Source organism: Epinephelus moara, chromosome 4 (assembly GCF_006386435.1).
Source record: "Epinephelus moara isolate mb chromosome 4, YSFRI_EMoa_1.0, whole genome shotgun sequence".
Classification (NCBI taxonomy): domain Eukaryota; kingdom Metazoa; phylum Chordata; class Actinopteri; order Perciformes; family Serranidae; genus Epinephelus; species Epinephelus moara.
Window position 1 is genome coordinate 35,059,999 of NC_065509.1, and position 12,825 is coordinate 35,072,823.

General features: G+C 40.0%; 1 protein-coding gene across 1 annotated transcript in view; it reads right to left on the bottom strand.

The window, feature by feature from the left end:
• Positions 1–12,825, bottom strand: part of si:dkey-237h12.3 (teneurin-3) — a 188,527-nt gene that overhangs the window by 62,502 nt on the left and 113,200 nt on the right. Inside the window, exons 8-11 of the mRNA XM_050042122.1 lie at positions 10,494–10,704; positions 9,307–9,408; positions 6,773–6,967; positions 5,459–5,659 (exon numbers count right to left, since the gene is read on the bottom strand). Coding sequence (XP_049898079.1) covers positions 5,459–5,659; positions 6,773–6,967; positions 9,307–9,408; positions 10,494–10,704 — 709 coding nt within the window. The remainder of the gene's footprint in view (positions 1–5,458; positions 5,660–6,772; positions 6,968–9,306; positions 9,409–10,493; positions 10,705–12,825) is intronic.

Below are 12,825 nucleotides of genomic sequence, written 5' to 3' on the forward strand. Positions count from 1 at the left end.
ATCTGATTCAGTTTACGTGTATTTTATGTTAAATCTGCTCAGCAACAAATTCTGAAGGACTTCAATTAGCTTATCAACAAACGCTTCCAATCAGTGCAACCACCACTTTTTTTTCCATCTGAAATTACATCAAATCCTATCACACAATATATAAGTATTGCTCTGAATAATCACAGTGGAATAATAGATTTATTTCCATGCCTATGCAAGAGCAACACAGGTTATTTTTGTAATTGTTCTTCCTGCAGCCAATTTAACTCATCTTTATCAAAGCCTGCAGTAATTTCATAGGTCACTTTACTCCCCCATGCAGTGCAGACGCCCTGAAATAAAATGAAGATGCTCAAAAAATCTTAAGTCAGAGCACAAGAACAGTAAAGCACAGCAATTACTTTGTGCATCTAAACACTTCCAAAACAACCACTTTGCAGGTTTTACATATTCTGGAGGCTGATTTGCATGGAGTCTTGGCAGACTGAGGCGAGGGTTAGGGATTTAAGCAGGTTCTTATGTCTGGACTCGGAGAGATGTTAGATCAACATGATTTCTTCAAGTACGGAGCATCGGAAACAGCAGAGCATCTGCTATGAATCCGTGTTATCTTCAGAGAAGTAGAATTCAAATGATTGAATCCACGGGTGGTAAGAAAATCAGTCTGTACCAGGCTAAAGCTAACGCTCAACAAGCTGTGGCTGCTGTTGTGAGAGAATAAGAAATGTTCATTTACTGGAACCAAGAGCTTCTATCAAAGCTTTTTGAACACAAGAGCCGTAAAGCTTTCCGTTGCGACAACAGCCGTCAGTGTGCTAGAGGAAAGTAGCTCAAGTATGTCCTCAAATTCTAAGTGACTAGATGCTCCAGGAAATTTATATAGCCCCATAACGGAAAAGTTTGTGACTTTTTAAAAACTTGGTATTGCCTTCAGGAAAAGCAAGTAAGCCAAGAGACATAATTTTGCTGCCCAAAATGTAGCAAGCCAGGGATAAAATATGTACTCATTTTGTTCATGTATTTTTATTATTTTTTTAAGCTAATCTACCTCCACTGCTTTCCACACACTCCCCTTTACTGAGGCTCTTTTAGCAGTCTGTTTCCAGCTCTCTCAATAGAGTTTTTCTTCGATTGAGAGACCTTGGATGGTTCTGATTAAGTCGGGTCGACACTGTAGAATATTAAGCATGCCTCTGGAGGGGAGTCATTTGATTCCAAAGGGATACCTCCTTCCCATAGAATCTATGCAATCAATTTTTCATTAGTCCAAAAGTGTTTATCTGCCTTTAACATGCCCCTGACTCGAGCTGGATAGGGGTTGTGGGCGGTCGATCCATGCTTCTCGCTTGTTAATTAAAGTTTATTTAATTGAAGAAGAACCGCAGCATTAATTAAGAAGGAATTCTCCACCCGCCCAGGTGGGTAAACCGTAACTTTTGGACCGCACCGGCTCAGTCAGTTCTAGTATTGACAAGCCTGAGATATCTTGCTGAGTGAGAGGATTGTGCCTGGAATTTTGAAAGCTTTAACAGAATAACAAATTACCTCTCTTTAAAAGAAGAAAATACAGCGAGACACAAAAGAAAGAAAGAAAGAAAGAAAAAACTCCCCGTTCACCAAAACAATCATTCTTTCTTTCTGGTCTCTGACCAAACAGGCTACATGCTGCTTTAAAATGTCTACAGAAGCATCTATCATCTCAAACACACCACCCAGCCTCCATATGATTTAATTTTCAATTGAATTTCAGCCAGGAGAAATACATTCGACAGCCTTTTACACTGACAGAAACAAACGGCAACTTCTGCTTTTAATTGTTCGACTCAGCGCGGCCATTGTGTCTGTTTCTGGGTTCAACACACAGAGAATGAGTCTATTCTGAAATGGGAAACGGAGCATAAATCACCTGAACCTCATGCGCAGATAACAGATGGGAGGGGCCAGCCTTTGAACTAACATGTCACCTACCTGTGTCGAAAGCCAAACCCTCCGAATACAAAGCCGGTAACAAATGAAGAAGCTCTGCTGTGAGCAGATGGGAATACACAATTGTCTCCTCTCCCCTAAAAAACCCAAAGCTGCTATAAAACTCACTGGCAAAGGTTCTGAACAAATCTATAAGTCTTTCTGAAAACAACGCAGGTTTGTGTTGAATTTCAAACAGAACATATGCTGGGTCACAGGAGAGTTAACGTGGGGAGTCAAAGCTTTGTTGTCAACATATGCTCTGTTTCAAAATCAGCACGTGCTACAAGTGTTGATTACCAAACTTAAAGGGTGTGATCGCACCCACAGTTTGATTTATTTAGTCCAAAACATAATGAAGCAGATTTATTTTGGTTCAAACTACCAAACTGAAAGAAAATCAAAGTGACTATCACAGGGATTCACATGTTGCTTGATAATGAATATCAGTTCTTGTGACACTTTTTTTTTTTTTTTTAAACTTCTCTAAATATACTGCAGTAAAGAATACTAAATATGAGCAGCAGTCTAGACTGAGCTTCTCTCTATCTTTTCTTTCGTTATACAACACTTTCCAAGCATGATTGACTCCTGGCTATCAGATGTCAACATCTGTCTCCTCATACCTGTGAAGGCCTTTGTCGCTGGTTTGTTATCTGTGGGTCCAGGTTTCTTTCTTTCTCCTGCCTGCACCAAAACTGAGACATTTGAGGCATTTCAGTGTTTGTTGCTGTTTTTGTTCTCGCATGGATTCATGAATCAAGTTGCCTTAAAAATACAGAGTTGGTATCAAAGCTACAGTTGGTAACTTTCAAAACAACAACTTCTGTTGAAACTGTCACTACATCCACACAGAAATACATGAGACAGATAATCTGTGAATAAAATCAGGTCACTCTTTCCTCTTACAGTTCTTTTAATGGCATTTGTTAGAATCTACTGCGGCTGAAGGAAAACAACCAACCAGAGTCGAGGTCTCTAGCACAGCTTCCCTTCAGTTGTGGTTTTTACAGAATTGGTCTTAAATTTCTTTGCAAGTGGCATTAAAAAAAAAGTTTTAAATCTAGCTTGCCTTAAGCTGTAAGAACCCTGCACTGCGTTGTTTATTTCTCACCTCAGGTATGTTCAGAATAATATTTTAGTGTACTGTTTAGCTGTCTGGCAGCATGGGTGCAGTGCTTAGCATTGTCACCTCACAGCAAGAGGATTCCTGATTAAAAACCTGGGGTGTGGAGTTTGCATGTTCTCCCCGTGTCAGCGTGGGTTTTCTCTGGGTGCTGCAGCTTCCTCCCACAGTCCAAAGACATGCAGGTTAATTGGTGACTCTAAATTGTCCGTAGGTGTGAATGTGAGTGTGAATGGTTGTCTGTCTGTATGTGTCAGCCCTGTGATAGTCTGGTGACCTGTCCAGAGTGAACCCCGCCTCTCACCCAGTGTCAGCTGGGATAGGCTCCAGCACACCAGTGACCCATAACAGGATACGCAGTTAGGGAAATTGAATGAATAAACGTTTAGCTGTAAAATCAGAAAGTTTGTCAGAGCCAAAATAAAGCACTCCCCTCATTTCTCATCTTACAGCTAAACAGTACTCTAATATGTGTTTCTGAAAACATGTGAGGCAAGAAATAGGAAATGCAGCAACAGAATCTTGATTCATATTTGATCAGTGCTGCGTAGTTTGACCGCAGTTCACGAGCTGTGAATGACATGACTGACAGCTGCTTTTGAGACTCCTCGGCTCTGATTGGTTGTTTTCATTCATGTGCAGTGGATTCCTTTAGGTGCTGTTAGAAGCACTACGAGGAGGAGGAGGAGCGTGATTATTTTCACACACCATTTGTCTAGAGTACTACCATCTGAATGTAGTGACAGTTGCAGCTAATGTGACAAAGTTATTTTTATAGAGGTTACCAACTACATCTTTAACAGTTTAAAACACGCTTGTTGTGAAAACATCCTCATCATTACAAGAGCACTTGTTTTTTTATTGTGGCTTTCTTACATTAGTTTAAATGTCTACATCTTCTATTTTGACTACACCAAAGTAAAACTTAACTGAAGATGATTTAGGACAGATGTAACCTGGTGCTCATAAAGCACAGCCCTGAAAGTACTGCAGCATGTGCGCATAGCTCATGTGAGATGAAAAACTTCAATAAGTCAGGCTTTCATTCATCATCTTTGGAGCAAACCCAGACTTTCCAATTAATAATGTTGGTTCCTGCATGTTTACCTGTGGGGGGAAAAGCTGAAAGATAACAGATTTGACTGCTATTCAAAGAGTTTCATTTCAAAATGTGACATATTCATTTAGGAAAACAAATTCTCCTCTGATGTTCACTAAATGATATTTCACAAACAGAGATGATTAATTACTTAAAATTGGATTTTTTTTTTAAATTATTAAAGATTAAAGCATATATCACCCCCCACCCCCTCATATTTTTATCTTTTTGGATTCCAAAGCTGAATAATTATCCCCAGAGACACCCACATGTAGACATAATGTACTGCATGAGATAGATCCTCCATTTCAACCTACAGCTTGTTAATAAAGGCTCATACAGATGCTGTTGTGGACACCTGGTGTCTGTGCACAGCGAGGGAGGAGTTTGTTTGGAGTAAATACAGAAAGAATTTGGTGCTAATTATTTGTCAGAGAAACTCAAACATTATCTACGAAAACAGACATTATAGAATTGACTGTACTGTTTGCAAGGGATTTGTTGGTACCGTGCAAATAACACTGCACTGTCAATACCTGAATGAATGAAATTAAATACCTTGCAGATTACAACTTTGAGTGGATAAATATGTCATGTAATTCTTTTAAAGCCAATGTAATGACTTTAAAAACTTCCATATAAAGACAGAGACTGTCACATTTTCTAAAAACAAGTACTTAAGTTATCAGAATAGTTAAAATCACATTGGAGTTTAGACGATAAGTTGTTTAACCAATGAGTAAATCAGAACAAAAATAATCTGCATCAGTTAAGATAATTTATAAATCATTAAAGTACTTTTATTTTTAATTAAAAAGCCAAACATACCCTTGTTCCAGCTTCTCAAATGTAAAGATCTGTTGCTTTTCTTTTCATATGTGATTGTTAATTCAATATATTTAAGTTTGGGACAAAAAAATGAGCAATAAGGAGATGTCAGATCACACACTGGTGGCTGAAGCTACCACACAAGGTGCCACCTGCCACTCAGTTAACCATTCACACATATTCACACAGCAATTTGGGGTCCAGTATCTTGCCCAAGGACACTTCAACATGCAGACTGGAGGAGCCAGGGATCGAGCCACCGCTCCTCCGATTAGTAGACAACCCACTCTACCTCCTGAGCCACAGCTGCCCCACATAAAATATTAATTGAGGAAATTATTGGCAGATTAATTATGAAAGTAATCTTTAAGTGCAGCCCCACAGTAAGCTGCATGAAAAAACTGCATAAAAGCTTAATGTGATGACATGAGAGTGACATGTGCTCTGACCTATGGAGCAGTCGGCTCCTGTCCAGTTGGCCTCGCAGACGCAGGTTCCCGAGTCGGTGCTGAAGGTGCCGTGACTGGAGCACTGCTCCGGACAAGTGCTCTTCAGGATCTCACAGCTGATCCCTCCCCAGCCCGGGTTGCAGTGGCACTCACCGTGATGACAGGCTCCGTGACTGGAGCATGTTGGATCCACACAGTCTACTGCGGAAACACGAGGATGACGAGGATATTAGTTTACCACATCTTCTAGACAGCGCATCAAAGCTACTTATTTACCCCGGACAGTTTGACTCTGCTACCGGCCAAAATCGTTTTTTAGGACTGGAAGTGCTCCAGCGCCAGATGATGGCTGGTGAGCCACGGCTGAAAATTTTGCAGTGTTTAGTGGTGGCTGGTAGTAATTTTCCACCCTATGTTCTACTGGCTCCTCTACGGTATATTACAGGGTACTTCCAATATACTGACAGCATAATTATGCTCCATTATAGGCACCAGGAAAAGGGGCACAATTAGTGTCTAGACAGATATAATCAATTACTATTAACAATTTGCAGATCAACTTGCTGATCTAGGTTAATAATTGGCAATTATGACCAACATAATCAACCCAAAGGGATAATTTGTGACGACGTCATTGTGCTTCCTCAGGAGCTGATTGCTCTGTGCAATCCCCCCATCTCCTTGGACACTGATATTGATTATTTACCTGAACCAATTCATCACACTGGAGCCCTTACATGCAAGCTTGGAACTACAAATGCGTCCATCCTCCCATCTATGTTTCCTTCCGATATTGCCTCACTTCAAACAAAACCACAATAAGCTCATTTAGCAAACCCAATAGCTTTTTACATTTAAGGTCAAACAGCCACACATGTAAATCTGAGCTGATAATTGTCTTTTGTCTGCATGGGGATCAATAAAGTTAAATGCACTGGAGTGAAGGGGGAGGTGGAAAAGGTTGACACTAAAGAAAAAGCCCTTTCTCAATAAACAGAGGAACAGATGCTATTGACTGATCGATTTAAACAGGTGTCTTCAACTGTGGAGCATTCCAATAGGTGACTGCATCAACGGGCCCTGCACAATCTGTTCCAGCTTGTACCCTCATGTGGTCTGAACACTAAGAGGGAGTTAATTTATACACATGGTATCAATAACAACATCTAAAGCATTATCCGCTCGGTGGAGTTGAAAACAACCGATTGTTTCACCAATGGACTGTGTCGATTCCCCCTGAGCTTCACACAGAAATATGTTGCATCTAGCTGCGTCCAATCCAATGGGAAGACGCTTTCCTTTTTCACCATTTACCTTGTTCACAGTTGGGTCCTTTGTGGCCGGTGTTGCACACACAGTTGCCTGCCACGCACAGTCCGTGTCCCCCGCATTGAGGATCGATACACTGGGAGGCAGGGACGTCACACTCAGTGCCCTTCCAGCCACTGTAGCACTGACAGCGCCCCCTGGTGTACTGGCCATTACCGCTGCACAGGACCGGACAGGCGGCTGAAGAAACAGGTTCACAGAATTCATGTTATTTGATATCAGTAGGGTGGCGGTGTTACTTTTTCTTCAGTGTTCTTCATCTTATTTTATATACTGCAGCTGTAATCCATTTTTAAGGGAAAAGTTTTTCATGATTTGCAGAAAATTAGATGAGTTCGATTGATACCACTCTCTCATATACGTTATAAATGCAACATGCTGATAGGCTTTGCATAAAGATTGGAAATAAGGGTTGACAGTGAGCCTGGCTCTGTACAAAGGTAACAAAATCTGCCTCACAGCACCTTCAGAGCTCACTTATTGACACGTCATATCTTGTTTGTTTAATCCGTACAACAGCCAAAGAATTAAACGACAACAGCAATTGGCTGTTTTACGAAGGGACATGTCTCAGACTATTTCTTTTATGTTGCGAGGCAAAATGAGCAGACACTCCAGGAAGTTACTGATCACATATCACATATTACTGCTACATATATAGTACACAGACATGAGACTGGTATCTATCGTCTCATCTAACTGCTGGCAGCAAAATGAGTAAGCATGTTCTCAATGATATCTAAGTGGTCCTTTAAAGGAGACCTACTCTGCTTTTCCATATTTTTTGTCATAAATATATGATGTAACAACACTGGATTTTCATATTTAACATGGCCTAGGTTTCAAGTAATGAGGTAAACGTATGTAAAAGTAATCCAAGTGAGCAAAAACCTGCGACTGCTCTGAATATTCTGTTTCAAACGTTTTTTTTTTTCTTTCTACTTTGGCTACAAGATGACCTCAGCTCGTAACTCATTTCTTTATATGGTAATCTGCTCCAGGCATAGTAGTGTCTTTGTGTAGCCTGCACTGCTACAAATGGCTTCATGCTAACGTCAGGGAAACATGTCATCATGGTTGCTGATCTCCTCGATTTGGATCATATTCCTGCTGGAACATGTCTGTCTGTGTTTAGAAGTAATTTACAGGTGGTTTTTCACACTAGTGAGAGCTGCTATTCTCCGTTACAGTCATTCCCCGGCCGCGATAGAGTGGTGCAGTTCCCTCGCCTCAAAGTCAATGGGGTTTTTGAATGGGTGTTTGGCTAGATGCCTGAAATAAGGTCTGTGGTTAGTCAGTAAATACCCCACTTGTGAATTTTGAAGCTTTACAGCAGTTGCTAACAGGTGGCTGAATGAGACTACAGAACATCATCACTCAAAACATGGCTTTACAGCCTCTTTGATGTGGTGATATTAAAGTCATGTGACTGTGGTGTAGTTTGTTTATAGCCCAAGATTAGCTTTTTACTTCTGGTGATTGCATTTATGCTTCAAAAATCATAAAAGTGGTGTTAATTTGTGAAGATTATCTTGCTGAAGAAAACGTGTTAGTATCCTAAACTTTTGCTGACGACAGAGCTTATTTTCTGCAATATTATTTTCTGCAGTAATATTCTGTAACGTGATGGCAAAATCCCACTGGCTTTTTGTCGATGGAACCAGGGCTATGTTAATGTCCAGGTTGGCCTACAAATGAACGTCTTCCCGCATCATTCTATGACGGTGCAAAAACGCTGAAATACGGAAAACCCATAAACGCTGACAAATCAGAGCAGACTAGGCTTTTTTCGGGATGGGGCTTATCGAGACAAAAAGAGTGTCTCAATCAGAGGGTGAATACAGGAATTCCAGTATGAGGAAAATAATGTGTTTACTATTAAAGCATGTAAACGTGTATTTTGGACTTATGCTAGAACAACTATGACCCTGGAAATAAGCATAATAGGCATTTAGACATGCAGATAGTTTTGGTTTGACGTAAACGTCTCTGAGATATTGGGCGTTACTCAAATACAATGGAGGTGAAACAAATTAATTCTTTGGTGCTTTGTGGTTTAAAAATGTTTCAATAGTTTTCAAAATGACTTTTTGTAGTTTTAATTAAAACAGCTCGGGACAGTTATGTAGATTAGTCAGAGTAACTGAGACAATAGAGCCTGACTGATATCGGATTTTAAAGTTATCAGCTGACATATATGCCAATTATTAATATATGTCTGCAATAAGCCATTATTGGCCAATACATCAGCCTAGACGATTTATTGATAGTAGTATGATACACCATTTTTCTCCCAATATTTGGGCACTAAACAAAATTCCATTCACTTTCATTACGCTGAAGTGGCAACAAATATCTCAAGAAAACTGAGCAAATAAAACCACAACAAATCAGCACAGCTGGACATCACTACAGATAAAGGGACAAAAATATATATTTCTCAAAATGTGGTGTAGCTGACACTTTAAATCAGCTGCTGAATGAACAGAATAAGAGTAATATATGGGCTTAATAATTACCTCTGGAACAGTATGGCCCTATGAATCCTGGGAAGCAGTGACACGATCCCGCCACACACTCTCCGTTCCCGTAACAGTTGTGTGTGCACTCCGTGACAGATTCTGTGGGCACAGCAGTGAGAGAGTCAGACTATTAATAACTCATCGGATTGTCATATTATAGCAAATCTGAAATTCCTCCTTAATATAACATTTGACAACTGTACAGTTTAAGAAATACTGCGAGACAACCCAGATACTAACTTTTCTTTTTTTCTCCCCCTGCATGAATTCAGCCTTTCTAAGCATCCCTTATCTGCAGCACTCGTATCAGGCACAGCATACATTTACAGCTATTTGTCCATGTCCCACTAAGGTCTAAGCCTCCATAACATGCATGCTGCAGCCCCACTCCTCGCATCGACGCCATGTTAAGTTAAAGCCACACGGGCATTTTAAATTAGACCAAATAATTCCATTTCCTTGACACATTTTGCTCTCCTCCTGTCTCCTCTGCTGCCTCATCCTCCCCCTCCAGCCCCTTGAATGACTGATCATGCCCGAGCCATGCAATCTCCTGAGTGTTTACAGCACAAATCCTCTCTGAGTTGAAGTTAATCTGACATATCCTACAGACAGATCTTGTGTTCATTCAACAGACCATCGCTCATGAACGGTGGCCCCAAAAGACCAGGGCCCTCATTTTGATCGGCGTTAAGAGGGCAAACTTTTTTGTTATTACTCTGACTTGTATTGGATGTTCATTGAGCCAGTGTCGGACCCAGGCAATTTTGACCTTGCACATCGATACCTTCATATTTGTAGGGTCGGATCAATGGGACTCCCCGAAGGAAATAGAAAAAAACCCTCAACCTTAGTGCTTTTCCTACCTCAAAACCCACAAGGAAATTTCACAGACTTCAGAACGCTGAAGAGGTTGTTAGGAGGGGAAGGATCAATGCCGTGTATGGTCTCGTATTATAGTGTCGAGCACAATAATCCACTACCCTCCAATGGAAACTTAGATCTGCCTCCTAGGTGGCTTTAAGTTTATGAGGCTCAGCTTGTTTGTGGGGGAGACAGAATTCTAACAACCTAACTGTTTGCTCATGCAGGCGCAGCTGTTTAAAGGAAATTAAAGTCTTCCAAACATGTCATTACACATCATTCCAATCACACTCATCAGCAGCAGATGTGTGTCCTCTTACCCTGGATGATGGTGTTATAGGACACTGTCTCCGCACTCCGTCCGTCATTATAAAACGCCAGGTGCCACACACCTGAGTCCAGGTACTGGATGAATCCCGCTTGGTGGACGGTGACCGGATGATCCAGCCGGGCCCTCGTCTCTTGTTCGCTCTGAGTCCGATGTTCTTTGGCGATAAGCCGACTGCCGTCCAGTAGCTCCACAAAGTCATACTGGAAAAAACAAACAAACACCCAGAACAGATTTCGACAGATGCAGATGATTATTTTAATGTTGGTATGATTAAATCAGGCAGTGAAGAGGCGAGAGAGTTCAAAAAGTTTATATTTCCTTCTAGTGGATGCTTTGTATGCAGCTCCTCTGGTGATTTCACTAACAGTCTGAGAGGAACTCTTCAAAGTCGTAATGCAAGACACAACCAGAACAGGTTTGTGTACCCGGCAAATATTCGAGTATAATAAATGTTGATTTTTCAGTGGCAGTTATTTGGAGTTGATAGATGTTGTTTGGAGGGTTGTTTGTGTGCTGATAGAGCTGATATGGCTCTGGGGCTAATGCTCTAAAAATATTCCAAAAATATATTGTTAACTCTGACAGGAGTGCACTTAGAGAGACTCTGGCAATGTGTTTGTTATAATCTGTTAAATTAACACTGAAGATGTACTGTGGAGATGCATAAACTTAAAATTCTGAGTTATTCACTGCGAGTACCTGAATGAAATACAAATAAAAGGATAAATTAAGTGAAAAGCTTTCTTCAATGACATCGATGCACAATTTTATTCATCGTCTTTTAATTAAATTTGAAAGGAAACTGTTACTAGTGTTTGATATGTTTTAATTATTTTACTGTTTGTTTTTATTATGTGTAATATGTGCTGCAGTAAATGATTCATGTCCTTGTTCATAAGGTCAGAATCTTTTTACTCTTAACTAATGTACACAGTAAAACTCAATTTAACACAGCATATATCTCAGGCTTATTTCACTCCTATATGTTGCAGTATAACAGACTATTTTTTTTTCGTAACAAACGTTGATTTACGGGGTAAACAAGGAGTAACGAGTCATTCCTGCCAAGTGAAACGAGTAAAGCGGCGCATCTGCTCTCATTGCACCTGCTCAACACCTGAGCCTCATTTTGAGTGAGGCTGTAGGGTACAGAGCACTGCAGCACAAAACAGTGTAACACATACCAGCTATCCCCCCAAACAGGCTATAGGCTGCAGAGGAGCACAGCAGATGCAGACACATCCCTTGGCTGAGGCAGTTGTTAGCTACGCAGATGTACTGAGCCCATAGTGAAGACTCAGGGTGGAAGAGAGTCAGACTGTGATGCATACAGATCGGCACTGTGGCTGGTTTTTCAGAAGAGCTTAGATTTAAATCTAATGATGAGGCTGTTGCAGAGAGCTTTAATGAACTGCTCAGCCATTGATTTTTGACTGAAAAATGCCAGATTTGTAAGAATAACCAGTTTAAAGTGATGTGTCAAATGATAAAAATTCAAGCAAAAAACAAAATATTTCTGTAGCAGATCAGCAAGAGTCTGCCCTTAGAATAATAAAATATGGGAACATTCAAGAAATGTTGGTACTTAAAAAATTTTTTCCTCATAAAAAATTAAAAACAGAAAATAGGAAATGAGCCCCAAAAATCGCACTACCAACTACCAATAACCATTTAACATTTGAAAACTAGATAAGAGCCATTCTTAAACTGAATACACCAGTTTGACTCATATTCCTTTGAATGCATATTAAATTAAAAAAAAAAAAATCATTTATTAAAATTTAAAAACTTTGGGATATCAAAACAAACAATACCAGTTTGACTGATATCCCCTGGTTTGTACACACACACACACACAAACATAAAACATGATTTTAGGAAAATAAATAAAAAACAGATATTCATTTTTGCAAATGAACCCTTCGTTTGTTTTTTTCAAAGCTGTATTAATTAATATTTTTAAGGCCCTACGGCTTGAGGCGAGTTAGATTTAGGACTTTTTAATGCCACTCAGAATGAAATTTTACACCAATTTCACAATAACAAAAAGTAAAGAAAAGAAGAACAAAAACCAACATCAACAGAACTAGGATGTATCTGACGTTTGTTGGTGGTGTCCTTGGCGATTTTGTGTTTCTTACTCTGCATGCTGAAATTCCATTACCTTGATTCCCACATTGTGTATTTCAAAGGTTTTTGCATTGCCTTGTATGCTGTGCCCCATATTTGTTTCAGCCATAATGAGAAATCCTGGTTAAATAGTTCATTTTTGTTCAATCTGTATTTCCCCATGTCGTTCAGAGTACAGTGACAGCTAACTA